Source organism: Tursiops truncatus, chromosome 17 (genome assembly GCF_011762595.2).
Source record: "Tursiops truncatus isolate mTurTru1 chromosome 17, mTurTru1.mat.Y, whole genome shotgun sequence".
In the NCBI taxonomy this organism is placed as follows: Eukaryota; Metazoa; Chordata; class Mammalia; order Artiodactyla; family Delphinidae; genus Tursiops; species Tursiops truncatus.
This window is the reverse complement of record NC_047050.1, coordinates 13275789-13292722: the sequence shown is the minus strand read 5'-3', so window position 1 is coordinate 13292722 and position 16934 is coordinate 13275789. Positions and strand designations below refer to the sequence as shown.

Sequence of the window (16934 nt, the reverse complement as noted above, 5' to 3'; positions counted from 1 at the left end):
CACTTGCAGCTGTGCAGTCGGCTACAGAAACCAAAGGACATACAATCAATCTGCTCTGGGCTGAACAACCAAGCGACCTCCTTGCCTGTTCCTGTGTGCCTGGCCCCTCGCGTGACCCACTTTTTCAGACTCTCCATCTATATCCCTTCATCCTTAGCCCAGCTGTCTAAATTCTGAATTAATTGGTAGTGTAGACTGTGTGCCCTTCAGTGTAACTGACTCTCAGGTCCTGTATTCATGTCCTTGCCGGACTCTGTCCCTACAGGCAACCCCGCCTGCCCTCCCGCCCCTGCCTGACCCCAGCCTCTGCTTCACCCCTGAAACACAGTATATCAGAAATTACTGAAGTCGTGGATGAATGGATGAATGCCTTAACTTTTCTGGTCAGGATTCCTGGCTCTATGTCTACTCCCTCATCCCACTATGGCCCAGGAAATGCTGATAGTAAAGAAAGATTCGAAAACACTTAGGAGAATATTTTTTAGAGAAAAATGAGTGGCTAAAAGAAAGTTAACACACGAGATCATGAAAATATGAAAGAAATACATGCACCCGGACTACCAACCCTACCTTCCAAGAAAGCATTTAGGGAACGTAGTCAGTTTTCTTTTTCTGTCTTTGATCAGATTTCCTTGTTTGCACATCATTTTATAAAGTTTCTCACCCTGTTCAGAGATCATTACCCAGGTGTCTTGCTCCATTCCTAATTTTAAACCTATCGAAAATGAAACACAGGACAGGTAACTGAAAAAGTCTCTTCATACGTTCATGCCTTCATTAAACAAACATTCATTGTGTGTCTACCACGTGCTGGGGGCTGTGGATACAGAGCTCCTATGATAGGGCCCTGGTTGTCAAGAAGCTCATAGGGTACCAGGGAGACAGTCAGGGCAAGATGCCCGGGGCATCTGTGGGCAAACTGTGCCCCAGAGGCAAACAGTTTGGCCAGCGGAGGAAGAACAGCTGTATCTCAGACGCTACAGTTTGGCCAGCGGAGGAAGAACAGCTGTGTCTCAGACGCTACTGAACCCCTTCTGTAGGACTAGATCAGCGCAGCTGGACACAGGGGCCCTGGAGACAGCCTTAGAGGGAAAACTGTGCTACAGCAGAGACATATTCAGAGAACTTTGCCTCTATCTGAGAACAATAGGAAGAGTTTCACAGAAGGGCTGTGTTTGAATGCACGGGTATGAACAGGATTTCCAGAGAGAGAAAGTATTCACGAGGGCCTCTGAGGGATGCAGCAGGGAGCCCTGGGTTTCAGGTGACAGGACAGGAGGTGGACGGAGGGGTGAGCAGGGTCCATACTCAACTGCAGTCTCAGCGTATTTCACTCCTTCTCTACTGGGAGAACATCTACGTGTTTTAAACCGGAGGGAGGGGGAAAGCAGAGTAATGAAGGAAAGGAAGTTTTGTTGCTTTGGAAACAAAGCTCAGAGGACAGTGTAGGGGACAAACTGAAAGCGGGAGGGTTTAAAAAGAGGGAGACAATTAAGAGGGACCCGCCGAAGTTCAGGGAAGCTCAAGTCTCTGTAAACAATAGCAGGTTTGGAAGTTCAAGTGGAGTCCAAGGGGCAGCTGATTAAGTGGGCATGGAGCTCCAGAGAGACGACAAGGCTGGACATAAAGATTGAGAACCTGGCAGTGCAGAGTGGAAGTTAATCTGATGGAAAGAGACAACGCAGAGAAGGCAAGGAAGTTTAGAGGTGACCAGTGCCAAAGGGGAAATCCTGGGAACACTGACAATCAGCAAATGGGACTGATGAAGAACTGTGGCAGAGAAGAAGAAATTCTTGGATTATTTTTAGTCTTCTAGCTACTAAATTCCTTACTGAAATTTTATTCCTTACTATGGAGAAGCCATTAACATTGGTCAGTAATAGTGAATAAGAGTAGAGCCTGTTGGGGCTTCCCTGGTGGCGCAGTGGTTGAGAGTCCGCCTGCCGATGCAGGGGACACGGGTTCGTGCCCCGGTCCGGGAAGATCCCACATGCCGCAGAGCGGCTGGGCCCTTGAGCCATGGCCGCTGAGCCTGCGTGTCCGGAGCCTGTGCTCCGCAGTGGGAGAGGCCGCAACAGTGAGAGGCCCGTGTACCACAAAAAAAAAAAAAAAGAATAGAGCCTGTTAACATAAGCAGAGTTATAGAATGTGCTTTCTTTCTTCCTTTTTTTTTTTTTTTTTGGTCTTAAGGGTATTTATACGCATAGCCATTCTGGGAAGAGTTAAGGTTCAACTTGATGAAAAATTCAATTTACCTTCTAAATGATTTGTTATGCTATTTGAATTGACTGCTAGATTCAATAAAACTTAAAGAGCCAATTATGCATTCATGATCTCTGTTTTAAATTTTTCTGTCTGGTTCTTCATCTAAGATCAATCAAAGGAGTAAGTATTTTTAAATGTTTTGGAGATACTTATAAAAAGGTATGCTATGCATATTTTAATCAAGGTAGAAACTCTCTACACCCTTCATGGGGAAATACCTAAAGATGGAGGAAGCAACTTTTTGTGTTCCAAAATTTTGTCACCAATGAGATATTTTACATCTAGATCTCTGAGAAAAGGAATAAACACTGTCACGTTTCTCATCAATTATTTGGTAAAGAAAATAGTAGTTATACAAGCATTTCTATTTCCTAGCTGAATTACAGAAATACGAGTACTTGCAGATAAACTTCATACAACTGAGTATCACCAGACCAAATACTGTTTGCAAACCTTGATAAAAACATGAAGTGAATTTGAGCTAGGCCTCCTTGTGTGAACAAGCTCCTTACTGAGTTACATTACATTCTGTGGCATCGTAACAATATTAAAAAGTGAATATTCATCCAAATTGCCTTATTTTATAATTAGAATACCAAAATCTGTGGCCTAGGAATTTTCAGTGTACTGTTAAATATACAGGGAGCAATTGTTGCAGGCCCCACAGCACTGCATTATATTATTAAATCATGTTTCTTCAAGGAAAACTCTATAATGATGCTTCAGAAATGGCAAGAATAAAGTGCAAAGAAAACGGAACAAATTTTAAAGCAGGTGAAACTATTTGCTGTAAATTGAATGTCTGTGTGCCCCCAAATTCCATATGTTGAATCCTAATGCCCAATGTGATGGCATTAGGAGGTAGGGTCTTTGGGGATTAGCTCATGAGGGTGGAGTCCTCATGAATGGGATTAGTGCCCTTATTAAGGAGACCCCAGAGAGCTTTCATCCCTTCTGCTAGGTGAGGACACAGTGAGAAGATGGCCATCCATGAACCAGGAAACAGCCCTCACTGGCTACTGAACTTTGGCCTTCCCAGCCTCCAGAACTGTGATAAATGAATATCTGTTGTTTATAAGCCACCCAGTCTAGGGTAATCTGTTAACAGTAGCCTCAGTAGACTAAGACATTATTTAAAAGACACCACTAGCCACGATATAATTATTTTGCTAACTATATAAGGTTTTCTTTTACTTTATCTCAGTAACAACATTGGAAGTATTCAAAAAGTATTTTAGCCTGGCCTTACATCACATAGTTAATCTAAGTGAACATCAGACACCATCTACTTTCTCATAACTTTTGCCCATTTTCTGCTTTCTTGTTAAATTGGAACCTTCACAAAGTATAATAATGCCCAATTCATACACCCACCTTTCCGCCGTTCTCTTTCTTTCAAAATAGCTTCAAACCATTCATGTTTCTCTTCAGGTGTTTTTGCCATACACACAAACCATTTATTTTTGGCTGTGTTATGTATTTTCCACCCATTAACAACAATGTGTCCACTGCTGTGGAAGTCAGCTGAAAATTAATAGGTAAAGGTGAATGAACAGATATAACATATATTCGAGTAATGCACTCATTCAAAAAAGGTCCAAAACCATGGAATTCTTCAAAATACCTTTGCTTTATATATGTGTATTGAAGACCATACAAATTTTAAAACTTGAAGAAACATTTATATATTAAGTGCAGTCAGAACATTTCTAACTCACAACATTAACATATTACAGGAAATTAACCACCCAAATTCATTAACATTCCTTTCCTCAATGTCCAAAAATATTGTTCAAGTTCCTAAAGCAATAAAACTTTCTTTTAAGATTTTTTTTTAACGTGGACCATTTCAAAAGTCCACATAAAAAGAATTTATTGAATTTGTTACAATACTGCTTCTGCTTTATGAAAGAAAAAATTCTTCTTTGAGTGTGAATTCACATTTGTCTTTTTCTAGATCTCACCATAATTTTGGCTAAACTGACATCCTGGATTTGAAAATGTCATCAGCAAACCCTTTCTGGCAGCTCCCTACCTAACGGCAGGCAGAGAATAGACATTAATTGTAACCAGCCTTTACTGGCATGAGAGTCTGCAAAGCAAAGATTTCAAGACAGAAACACATACAACAAATGCCTGAATCAGCATCTGCATCAATTAAAGTGACATCTTCCACTGTCACCCCCGAGAGACACTAAGAAGCTATGGTGGATTATAGGAGGTAAGCCACAGAACATAAAAGGTCGTGGCACTACACCTGTTTTTGTTGTTTGTTTCTGTTGATCTATTTTATTTGCTAAGTTCTGAGTAGAGGAAGAAATGGTTTGGTACTCATTCTCCCAAAATCTGGTTCTCATAGTCTTTTAGCTCCCAAATCACCATAAATTATCTGTGAACAGAATGTTCCAGAAATGCATTATCGAATGATTCTGTCTAGGTGGGGGAGAGGGCTACTTTAAAAATTCCAGGTTACATTTGAGCCAGGATAGGATTATATTATATATATCATATATTAGTTAGATATTCTTCTAGCCATAATCTCATGAATACTCAATAACAATTTCTGTTAATACAGAGATTTAACCTGACAGAGGATTTTCCCTTTTAAAGAAATTACCATCTGTTTTTAAAAGGAATTTTTGTACTTTTCTTCTTACCTTTACATATTTAATTCATATTCACAATGCATACAAAATAGCAGAACCTCATAATACACGTCAGATAAGCATCATTGGAATTAATAAGGTAATAAAAATTATTATTGTAGTTCCTCATTAGGCCACCATCCCTCCTTAATATCTATAAAAATAACCAACTGAGAATTTATTATAAATTGCTGGAAAAAAAGAACAAATTATACGTGTTTCCACACCTCCCTCCCACAAGCTGTCACCTTACAAGGCCAGTATCACAAACAAGAACAAGCTCTTCAGATTCTCTCCCCTCTTCGAAAACCAGGCAAAGATTGCTAAGTGAACCGTAGCACTGCAGCTTAAAAGATCCCACATTCCCACTAGCGTTATTACCCCTTTACCCATACCCTAGACGAAGAAAACCACAAGAGCCACATGCAGCCTGCAGTAATAAAACATCAGACTTACTTTAAAATGAGCATAATGTATTCCGCCCACAGAACATAGGGGATCTCAAGTTCAAGTGCCAAACTCACCAGAGTGATGCTTCTGACCTTGTAGAGTATGTGCCCTGGGCAAGCCACCTCTGTAACCTTCCTTTCCTCCTGGGATTACTTGAGTCTGACACTGCCCTGTTCACACCCCGCTGACTTTTCCTCCAATATTTTTCATTAGCAGCCATTTCTCAGCTCAAAAGCCTTTGGTAGCTCACCACTGAATCAAGTCAACACATGTAGGTTTGCTTTAGAGATTCTCCCTAGATTGACTCCACTCTACTAGCTAACTCCATTTCCCACTACGTTCCACTGTGTTCCCACCACTCTTCTTGTCTGCTGCTTTCCTTCTTGTCCTGAGAATATTCATGTGTCCCCCAGGCCAAGGCTCTCATCAAGCTATCCTGCTCTACTCTCTGCCTCATGGACCCTCACTTCTCTTTAATAGGTACCCACATATTCCAGGAAGACTTGCCTGACCACTCCAGCCTGTGCATTCAAACTTCCCCTGGAAACTGTACAACTGAAGTCAGAACCAGCATGTGATTGCACGTGGCTACTGTTTCATGTACAAAGAGCAAGATCATTAGCTGACTATAAAATCTATTATCTCAATAACAGATTAATTGCTGCATCAATATAAGGTTTTCAAAGAACAGCTGTGTCACCTAATAATTTACAATGAAAGGATAATGTTCCTTTTTAACATTTATGTGCTAGCTGTTCTCTACCATGACAATTTAAAAAATCATAAGCAATTTAAAACACGTATACACACATATATGTAATACATACAACAGACCTCAAAATGTAGTATAAGTATTTTGTAACGATATCAGTTACTAAATTATCAATGTTGTACAAAATAAGCAATTTATTTTTATTTATTTCAAAAGACTTAGTGATATATAAACAGCTTCATAATTTTAATAATAGTACCTATCTCAATATCTTCATTTAACAAAATAAGAATTAAACTCATCTATAAAGAACACCTTCATTAAAGATCACAGAAAAGTCCAACAATGCCTTTCCTTAAGTAGGAATTTAAAAATATTTTTTGAATGAAAGAACAAATAATCTATTCATTGCCAGTAAACACAGAAATTTGTAAGTTTCAGTGGATCTAAAATATTAATTTTATAGGAAGTGTCAAGAAGAAATGGAATTAAAACTGTCATTCATTAAGTGTGGAATATCCAAGTTCAACAGTCTCTAGTCACTGACTTTTTTTAAAAAAAAAAAAAGAAAAATCCAAGAGGCAGCCCTGAACAAGTCACTAATTATTTTGAAGCTATCCAGTTTGCAGATTCCTTACTCTTAATTCTGCAAAGCTTTATACAATGAGGTGGGGTTTTTCCAAAACTGATACAACTAACTATAAACCTCATGGGGTAGTCTGGTATCCTTTCAATAACTTGCATTTTAATAAGATGAACAATAGCCAAGTATTGTATTGTTAGGCTAGAAAACAGAAGCAACTGACAATATATTATTTAGAACATCAAGAAATTGGTGTCTAAATAATGTATTTAACCTGAATTCTGGTGATCAACAGTGGGAATGCATAAATTTCTAAGAGAAGTTTTTAAAATTACAATACACTCACATTATAAGTATTTAATGTTGAGAAAATTATTTTTTTAAATAAATGTTTGATTTTGTCAAACAATAAAAGAACATTTTTCTGGCATCCAAAATAACATACGACATTATTTATGGGGGAAAAATGTTTCTAATTTTTCCTTTTAAAACTCTAAAAAGTAGCTTCTCCATTGACCTTTTTAAATTCCCAAAACACTGCCTCAAATTAATAACACTGAAAATTTAAGTGTATCAGAAAACAGCTATTATATTCTCGGTACTCTTTTCAACATTGTAAAGTTATGCCACTTTTTAATTAAGAATGTATTAAATCCAGCTTATGAAACAATACTAGTTGTTAAGGTAACTATGGTTTATCTGTTTAATTGACTGTTATGCAACAATAAAAACTATGTTTATTTGGTAACAAGACATGAAGATAAAGAGGACTATCATTAAGATAATGCTTTTATTTAAATGGAAAAGGATACAAAATTATAAAGTTCATGTTTCAAGTATTTTTTTACCTATGCACCAAAGGAAAATTGAAGACATTTAAAAAAATTTTCTCATTTATTTATCTTTGGTTGATAAGATTATCTACTACTTTTCACCTATTTTTCTGCAAATTCCAATTTTTTTAATAAGCCAAATTTAGTTTTATAAAAACAATGCATTCAGTATCTTAAATACATTCAAATATTTATATTAAAAATGACAGCTGAACCTTGTCTTTGAAATATCTTTTCAAGAACACCTTAAGAATAAAGAATTTCCATCTTATCCAATTCAAATTTGACTACTGTATTGCAATCTATGGTTTGTCCAACACTGTATTACAGATCACATTTTCTAGAGGTCAAACATTCTCGCCCTCTGTCCAACCACACAAATAAACTAGTAGTCAGGACAGAATACAAATGATCTGGTGCGACTTTTTGAATGGCTTTCCAAGCCTGTACCATGAAAAGTAATTCTAGGAGGTTCAATGCTTTCCTACGATAGCTCTTAAGCTGGACAATTTTAATAGCATCACGATCGAACAAATATGTACATTATGGACATTACTACTACTTTCTGACACTCCCAGCTATTTTTGTATCTCTGTGTTTAATGCTAGGGTTTAACATGTTTCAGCCGAATGTAATTTTCCATTTTATAAGAGTCCTCCTCTCCCTTATCTTGCCTTTTTCCTGTGACTGTTCTCCCTAACAAAGTATTTCTAAGCTGAAATTCACTGCCAATGAATTATTCAAGGGAAAAGTCTGTCGTACAGGGGAGTTTATTATTGGCATTCCATTTTAAATCTACCAACCACTTACCTGTGCCATCATCCACATTCTCCACCTCCATCACCTCTGTATTGATCCGGCCACGAAAAACGTACCGATGTCCATCGGTAGATGCTTTGCTATTCTTCAACCGTCTTACAATTGAATGAAATCACAAAAACTTGGTTACTAAACTTAATGCAAAGCAGTGTTAAAGCAGTAATTCTTTGAAAAAGAGATACCAGTTCAGTCAATAATATCAAATGTTAGGCTCTTGGAATTTTTTACTTGTGTCCTCCCATTCATAACAGCACAGGTTGCTCTATAAGATGTGACTTGTGTGCTATTTTTTTAAATAAACTGAAGCTGTAGGCTAAGGACAACATACAGGTAGGAGGGTAAATATGTACTTTTGCTCAATATATGACATCAAAGGTGCCTAATCAAACTCTGACAGACACTAAAAGTTGGTTATTCACAATTTCATTTGATTTATTTCACCTTCATTTCTCATTTTTCAGTAACCAGCTGGTAATTCCCATTTTTTCAATCCCTGGTGAAATTCAGTTTAATACTTATTTATGGTCCTTCTTCAAAGAAATTTAACTGTACTGGAGGTTATTAAGCATTATCTAGCCATAAAATATTTCCCTATATTGTTTTTATGATATGATAACTGTATACTTGAGGGATAAGTCTCTCAATACATTTATAATCCTTCATAAAGATCTTATTTATTTTAAAAATAGTCCAAAACATTTCAAAATTTTGTGTATGGTACCAGTCTTTAATATTAAAACCTAAGCAACACAAAGTAAAAAAACAAAAAAAAAAATCCAGGTTTTGTAATAATGTAATATTTGTAATATTTACAATATTTGTAATAATGAATTAGGCAGTTATGTATATTTATACTTGAATCATTGAACACTCAGGGATAGTGTTTTCAAAACTGGGTTTCTTAAATATATTAAATTAAAGAGGAAAGATTCTAAGAAATAATTCAAGAAGATTAAGTAATACCTAGTCATTCAAGAGACTTCAGTTGACCTGAACTATTCAATTTGACTCACTGACAAAAGTCTGCTAACAATTGAATATACTGAAATAATTATTAATGTATTGTGTTACAAAGACACACCGAGCAAAAGTTAAGATGTCAAGTACACTAATGCAGTGCCCCCTTCCCTCCTCTCCTTTGCATTTGACACCTGCCCTGGAGTGGAAGAGGGACGTGAAGGGAAGGGAGTCTCAAGGTGCTATCATGCTCCCTGAGTTCCTTTAGAAAAGAGAGCATATTCCAGCTTACATGTCCTAAACCCTCATCAAAACTTCATAATCCTTCATCACCACTAAACAAAACTAAATTGACTAATTAATCTGACTGACCGTCTGCCAGCCCTAGGCCTTCACCATCCTGCACACCCATGTTCATTTTGAAAGCGACCTCTAAATGTCCTTTGTAGAAAGCCTAAATAACTGCTTTAAATGAAGGATTCAGGCCAGGTAGCTATGAAAGTTGGCATCGTTGGAGGCAGAAGAGAGAAGAATGCAGAGCAGAATAACACGCAGGCAACTGCATTGTCTCTCAGGGAGGAAACAGTGTCATGGTGTCTTGCAGAAAAGAATTTCTTAGAAGTTGGTACATCATACTTAAAATCAATCATATTTTTCAAAGCTTAATATCCCCAATAGCAGTTTTAGTCACAGGCAAAAAATTATGGCATGTTTATATATTTTTTATATATTATAATCTATCTACCTATCTATCTATCTATATATATATGTATACACACACACACACACACACTACAGAATCTATCTTTGGGTCTATGTTCCAAAACATTAATTTTCTTTGTGATCTTGCTGTGATCTCTGTCCAGGTTTTTTATATTTTTCTTGACCTGTAGATATTAATACTCAAACTGAAATCCCAGTAAGTGTCTGACCAATACTGTAACACTTAGCTTAAATAAAGAGATCTTTGGTCTCTTCAGAAAATGACCCTATTGAAGTATCAAAATTGAAAAACCTTGGGTTTCAAAATAATTTTGCTCTATATTGTAGTGTTGAGTACTTGCATAACTTGATTCTATGACTTCCCTCCTGATGAATTTTAATGGTCACCAGGATATGTGTACAGTAATGTCGCAATAGCAGAAAAACTGGAAACAACCCTAAAGTCCATTGATAGGAGAATGAATAATTAAATTGTGATGTATTCAACCAATGAAATCTTTTTTTTTTTTCTTGGCCGCACTGCACGGCATGTGGGATCGTAGCTCCCCAACCAAGGATTGACCCCGTGCCCGCTGCATTGGAAGGTGGAGTCTTAATCAATGGACTGCCAGGGAAGTCCCTCAACCAATGAACTCTTATGCAGCAGTTAAAATGAATAAATTATTGCTACACACAGGGATATATAGTTTACAAACTAGTTTACAAACCATATTGTATACAAAATGTAAACTGCAGAAGACAATACACTGTGATACTATCTTACAAATATCATAAACAAGCCAAAGGAAGCAATATCATGTTATATGTATCTAATATCGCACGATAAATTGTTTTTAAACTAGTTTCTCCTAAAATGAATAGCAACAGAAATGTCCAGAGTTGGGGGGCCTAATCCAGCACTCTGCTCTTTAAAGAATGTAGCTGTAGAATTAAAGTGAAATCACCAGTCCCTGGCTCCTAGAATTACAAAATTATGGAAGTTTCAGAAAAGGTTCAGTTTACTCATATTCTCTGAAAGATCTTTAGAGCTTAGAAAGTATATGGTAACGGAGATGACGTATTCTAAAATGAATGAAACAGATGGTATATTCACACCATTCCAATTCAGGAAGGGAATGGACATATAGGTTTATTTAGTGATTTCCGTTTTTAATCACTATGTATTTGGTCCATGTTCACTATACATACTTTAAGGCTATTTGCTAAACTGCATGATTTTAACTTTGTAAAACTTTTCCTATTGCTTACTTTATTTAACAATTACAGCTATGAGACCATGAAGGTTCACGTCATTTGTACACTGTTAATTTTGCAAAAGCTTTGGCCTTGGGGGCAGGCATATATATAAGGATGAGATAACTCTAATGAAGAAAAGATCTCATTCTCAAACTGATGCCTTTAATAATCGCACCTAGATGGATGTGTTAATTAATTCAATGGGGGAAATCCTTTCACCATGTATACATGAATCATCACACTGTACACTTTATCTTACAATTTTATTTGTCAATTATACCTCAGTAAAGTTGGGGGAAAAAATAATTGTACCTAAACAACTTGAATCACCTTATAATTTTTTAAAGAGTTTCACACAGGTAGAATTAACAGCCTCTTCTAGATCTTCCTAAAGCCCATTTCTACTAATCCCAATCTTGTTACCAAACACAAAGAATTTAGGAGAGCATATTACAAGAAATAAACAGGTTCGTTTTCACGGATGGTAAAAAGGAATTTTTTTAAAAGCTCATTAAGATAGAGAGACAGCAATTTAATTATCTCTTGGCTCTAATCCTAACCCGTTCCCTTTCTTCAAGGTGCAAGGAGAGGAAGCTAAGAGCATGTGGAAGTTTACTGATGAGGTCATGAGTTCCTGGGAGCAGAGGAAAGGTTGAACCTGTGCGATGGATAAACAGTTTCTGAACTATTACCTGTCTATATTCTTACCTGTGTTTTCGTTTGCAATACACCAAAAGGTTATCGAAAAGAAAAAACACCCGTTCTTGAATATTTCCAGAAGAAATTTTTAATAAGACTCCACACATTAGCATTTCAGTACAGGTGTCGGTAATGTTGGACCCCTAAGCCAGGAAAAACGGAGAAAGTAATGTCTGATTACTTAACAGAAACTTTCGTGTGTAATTCTTTTTTCTCCTTAAAAGTGGTTTGTTTTTATTTTAAGATGCAATATATGTACAGGATAAAAGTTCAAATAGTATAAATATTTATACACTGAACGTAGGTATCCTTCCCTCCCAGTCTCCTCCTGGTCAGTATCACTAAATGCAGCTACTCTTAAGAGATTCTATGTCTCCTTTTAGCTGTTTTATATATGTATGCATACACAGCATATATGACACATTTCACCTTTGTTCTCTAAAAAGGAGATGATTTCAAACTAACTCATAACATTAATGTCCCTAATATTCCTTTCATCCTCCTCCTTTCTTTCCCTGGTCTGGAAAAAGAGCTCCATAAACAGATAGCAAAGTACATGAAATTGTCTAAATGTTTAGCAGGTCTCAATTTATATACAGTCATCCCTTTGTATCCATGGGGGATCACTTCCAAGACCCCTGAAGATACCAAATTCTGAGGGTGCTCCAGTCGCTTAAGTAAAATGGTGTCGTATTTGTATATAACCTATGACCCTCTTCCTGTATACTGTAAATAATCTCAAGATTACTTCTAAGACCGAATACAATGTTAATGCTATGTAGATAGTTACAAATACAATGTAAATGCTATCCAATAGTTGCTGGTGCAAGTTTTGTTTTTGAAACTTTCTGGAATTATTTTTCCTGAGTATTTTCAATCTGAAGTTGGCTAAATCTTCAGATGCAGAACCCGCAATATGGAGGGCCATCTGTATCCACTTCTAGGATGGAGAGGAAGAAAAAAAAAGAAATAAAAAGAAAAAAAATCTATGTAAAGAGAACAACATTCCATAGGACCTCTTGCCACAGTTATTAATAGTTGCATGGCAAACTCATTCATTAAATAAACCTTTATCGAGTGCCCACAAGGTCATATGATTAGTGACAAAACTGATGCTTAATACAAGTGCTTACCATTGGAAGTTGAAAGGAACCACAAGAGGGAAGGAGCCTGGGTCCCTGAAGTATCAAAAAAGGAAAACTGGGACTTCCCTGGTGGCGCAGTGGTTAAGAATCTACCTGCCAATGCAGGGGACATGGGTTCAAGCCCTGGTCCAGGAAGATCCCACATGCCACGGAGCAACTAAACCTGTGCATCACAACTACTGAGCCTGCGCTCTAGAGCCTGTGAGCCACAACTACTGAAGCCCGCAGGCCTAGAGTCTGTGCTCCGCAACAAGAGAAGCCACCGCATAGAGCCCATACTCTGCAACAAGAGAAGCCACTGCAGTGAGAAGCCTGTGCACCACAAAGAAGAGTAGCCCCCACTCACCGCAACTAGAGAAAGCCCACGCGCAGTAAAAAAAGACCCAACGCAGCCAAAAATAAATAAATAAAATAAATAAATAAATAAATTTATTTTAAAAAAAGGAAAACTGCCCACTGAGCAGAACACACACATTGGGTTGTTGTGTGAGCTGGTCAAAAACACCTATTTTGAGCCATTATAAATGTTGTAGTCTATTCTTTTCTACAACCTAGACTAGCATAACTAATGCCCTGAGTCACTGAGTTGGACCAAAAACAAGGAAGTTTTCAGTAGAGACCTGTTAAGTGTGCTCTTCAAGAATACTTCTGTTTTAAATATAAACATGTCCGGTCTCTTCAAATCCGGGAACAAATTTCTGATTCTTTTTAAACTTAATGCATTAATTTTAATTTTTGATATTTTAAACTCAGAACATTAATGTTAATTTCATATTTTCACCATAACAATAGGTATAGTTGTTCTGATCAATTATAAAAATTTAAATTAAAAGGATAACTCATGTTTGGGGTTGGAAGATGCAAACTATTACATTTAGAATGGATAAACAACAAGGTCCTACTATACAGCACAGGGACCTATACTCAACATCCTGTGATAAACCATAATGGCAAAGAATATAAAAAAAGACTGTCTACATGTGCGTAACTGAGTCACGTTGCTGTACAGCAGAGACTGACACAGCATTGTAAAGCAGCTATAGGTCAAAAAAATTCCTTTTTTAATTAAAAATAAATTTTTTTTTAAAAGATAACTCATATAACTATAATAAGAAACTTCCCGAAAGGGAAGTGTTAATCTGTGTTAATCTGAGTATCTACATTACAAACACATTTTAAATTTTAAATACTTCCCTCTCTTCTTTCCTTTTGTCAAAAGGGTAGACATAGAAATAGAAATGGAGATCTGTGAAAAATTTACACTATTTCATATACCGTGTCATGTGACAATTAAGCAAAAAATGTCATCAAATATCAATATAAATCCCAGTTTCAGTGGCAATGATTTCTAATTTATAGTGAATACCATCCTCTCTTAGAAAAAAATTAAGATACAATAGTATTAAAAATGTAAAAAATATAAAAAAAAAAGGAAACCATATTGATTCTTGAACAAGGGACCTACACAACCTTATGAAAAGTGGCTTTATTTGTAGCAATTTTACAAAAGGTACAAAACACTTCACCTTAGACTATTCCATACAGCAACCCATGAGTGCCAAGGCAGGAAAATAATTCATTACATTATAAAGGGTTACTGCCAATATTAGGTTAATTTTCATATTAACCAGTCTTCCAAGTAAGTTTCCCAAATTAAATATGTAGGTATTTATTTATAGATGTATTCCTAAATGAAAGAATTACTAACAATACATTTTCTGACTTGTTTGTGGTTATTATCTTTGTTAATAAATATAATGAGAATTTAATGTGAATTTGAGCAAACTATAATGACTAGAGGCAATTTATTCCATCCTCATATACAGCCTCCGGGGAGATATTGTCCAAGAAGAACTCATGGGGACCAATGTGTAAAATAGAAAGCGGATATATTATTCTTGATGATAACCGACATACACACTGAATGGTCCCATGAGTATGGCTAAAACAATCTCCCTTTGTAAACTTAACCCATTTGGAAAGCCAAACATCAACAGAAAGAATCTTGGCGAGGTGGATTTAAGGGGAGCTTCTGTAAGCACTGGGCTAGGAGACTCTATCTACCACCTGGACAAGACTGTCCAAAGTCTATCTGTCTCTCTGTGTGCCTCTCCCTCCTAGACCTTTCTCTCTTTTCTCTACTTTCAATGCCAACAAGTCAAACATCTCATTGGCTCCTTTGATTCTGTAGCTATGTTCATATGCCTTCAAACCACTGTAGAAAAGGGATAATCAGGCTTAATGTATACAGTCAGAGTGAAAATTAATACAGCAATACATGCAAAACTCCCGGCACATGCCTAACGCATACAAAGGACTCAATAAAGGCTATTACGATTATGATTACTAACATTGAAGGTGGTCTGATTCTGCAAGTTTCCTTCCTTTATTTCTGATCCCTGCTGTGTTTCACTCTATGTTGATTTTATGGTTTAATTCATTAAAGACAATGTTATTTCTCAGGTTACTGAGGGTGGACACATCTTGTTGCCTCAGAGAACACCGACTCCTGCCTTGACAGAAAAAGGCCTTCCAGCTTGTATCTGGATACTTCCAGTAAAATTAAGCTCCTTCCTTCATAAGATAGTCCATTTCTTTATTTAGTCTAATTATCAGAAAGGTTTTTCTTACTGCAGAGCCAAAATCTACCATGATTTTCACTCGCTGACTATTTTTCCTCCTAGGAGTGGGTGGACATCCTCTTCGTGAAAGGCCGACCAATATGTGAACATAGCTAACATGCTTCCTTCTGCCTTCCAGGCTCTGTAACACCGTTGCCTTTTGACCATATGGCTTGATTTCAGAAACCTGGAAGATCCTGCTAGATCTCCTCTGGACCTTCTCCAGTTTGTCAGAGTTTCCCTTAACATGAACACCTCTAGAAGTGAATACAATCATTTGGATGTGAGCTGGCAAATGAAGAATATAGCAGTGATACTATTATTTCTCCAGTCCCCTACAATACATGATATTAATTTAGCATAAGGTTATATTAGCATATTTATGGCAATCCCATCCTACAATTGATTCAAAGTGCCCCTCTAGTCAAAGTGCTCCCAGGTCTCTTTCCTCTAGCCTATACTTGAATAGCTTGACTTTTGATTCATTTAATCCAGATTGATATCACAGCAAGCTCTCAAAACTCTCACTAATATACAGATACATTATATTGAAGGCATCACCATAAGTTCCCAACTCCTAGCTCCTGATCAAAACTCAGAATAAGGACTTCCCTGGTGGCGCAGTGGTTGAGAGTCCGCCTGCCGATGCAGGGGACGCGGGTTCGTGCCCCGGTCCGGGAAGATCCCACATGCCACGGAGCTGCTGGGCCCGTGAGCCATGGCCGCTGAGCCTGCGCGTCAGGAGCCTGTGCTCCGCAATGGGAGAGGCTACAACAGTGAGAGGCCCGCGTACCGCAAAAAAAAAAAACAAAACCTCAGAATAAGATTAACTGACCTCTTTGAGGTAAACACTTCTTTTCTTAAGCAACTCAAAGCATCTGCTTAATTATCAATTAATGTAATTTTATGGGGTAAGGACATCAAGCCCATATTGCCACAAATATACAAAGTATATCTTACAATACACACGTAACACACACTTTACTAAATCCTACTGAGACGTTTCTATTACTGAGGTGATGTGTCTTTAATATTTAACAGCAGACTTCAACAATTAATACAGTATCACCTTTACTATCTTCTACCATAGTAATCTACTATCATCACATGAAATATCTTCATGAGTTCCTAGGGAAATGCTTACGTACTTAAAAAACTCTGTGTCAAAACATACAGATTTGTCTAAAAACCTCATTCTAAAAGAATGTCCACTGTGTCTTTGATTTTACCATGATTTAATCTGTGT

The 16934-nt window shown here is 37.0% G+C and overlaps 1 protein-coding gene across 12 annotated transcripts in view; it reads right to left on the bottom strand.

The window, feature by feature from the left end:
• The window catches only part of PREX2 (phosphatidylinositol-3,4,5-trisphosphate dependent Rac exchange factor 2), a 288229-nt gene that overhangs the window by 173313 nt on the left and 97982 nt on the right, over positions 1–16934 (bottom strand). For 11 of the 12 annotated variants that reach the window (XR_012327207.1, XM_073794486.1, XM_073794483.1 and 8 more), the window contains exons 7-10: positions 11932–12065; positions 8299–8402; positions 3640–3789; positions 571–715 (exon numbers count right to left, since the gene is read on the bottom strand). Coding sequence is in view for 11 of the 12 variants with exons in the window: in XM_073794486.1 (XP_073650587.1) it covers positions 571–715; positions 3640–3789; positions 8299–8402; positions 11932–12065 (533 nt within the window). In the remaining variant the exon portion in view is untranslated. The remainder of the gene's footprint in view (positions 1–570; positions 716–3639; positions 3790–8298; positions 8403–11931; positions 12066–16934) is intronic. The other variant, XM_073794487.1, reaches the window with a different exon arrangement.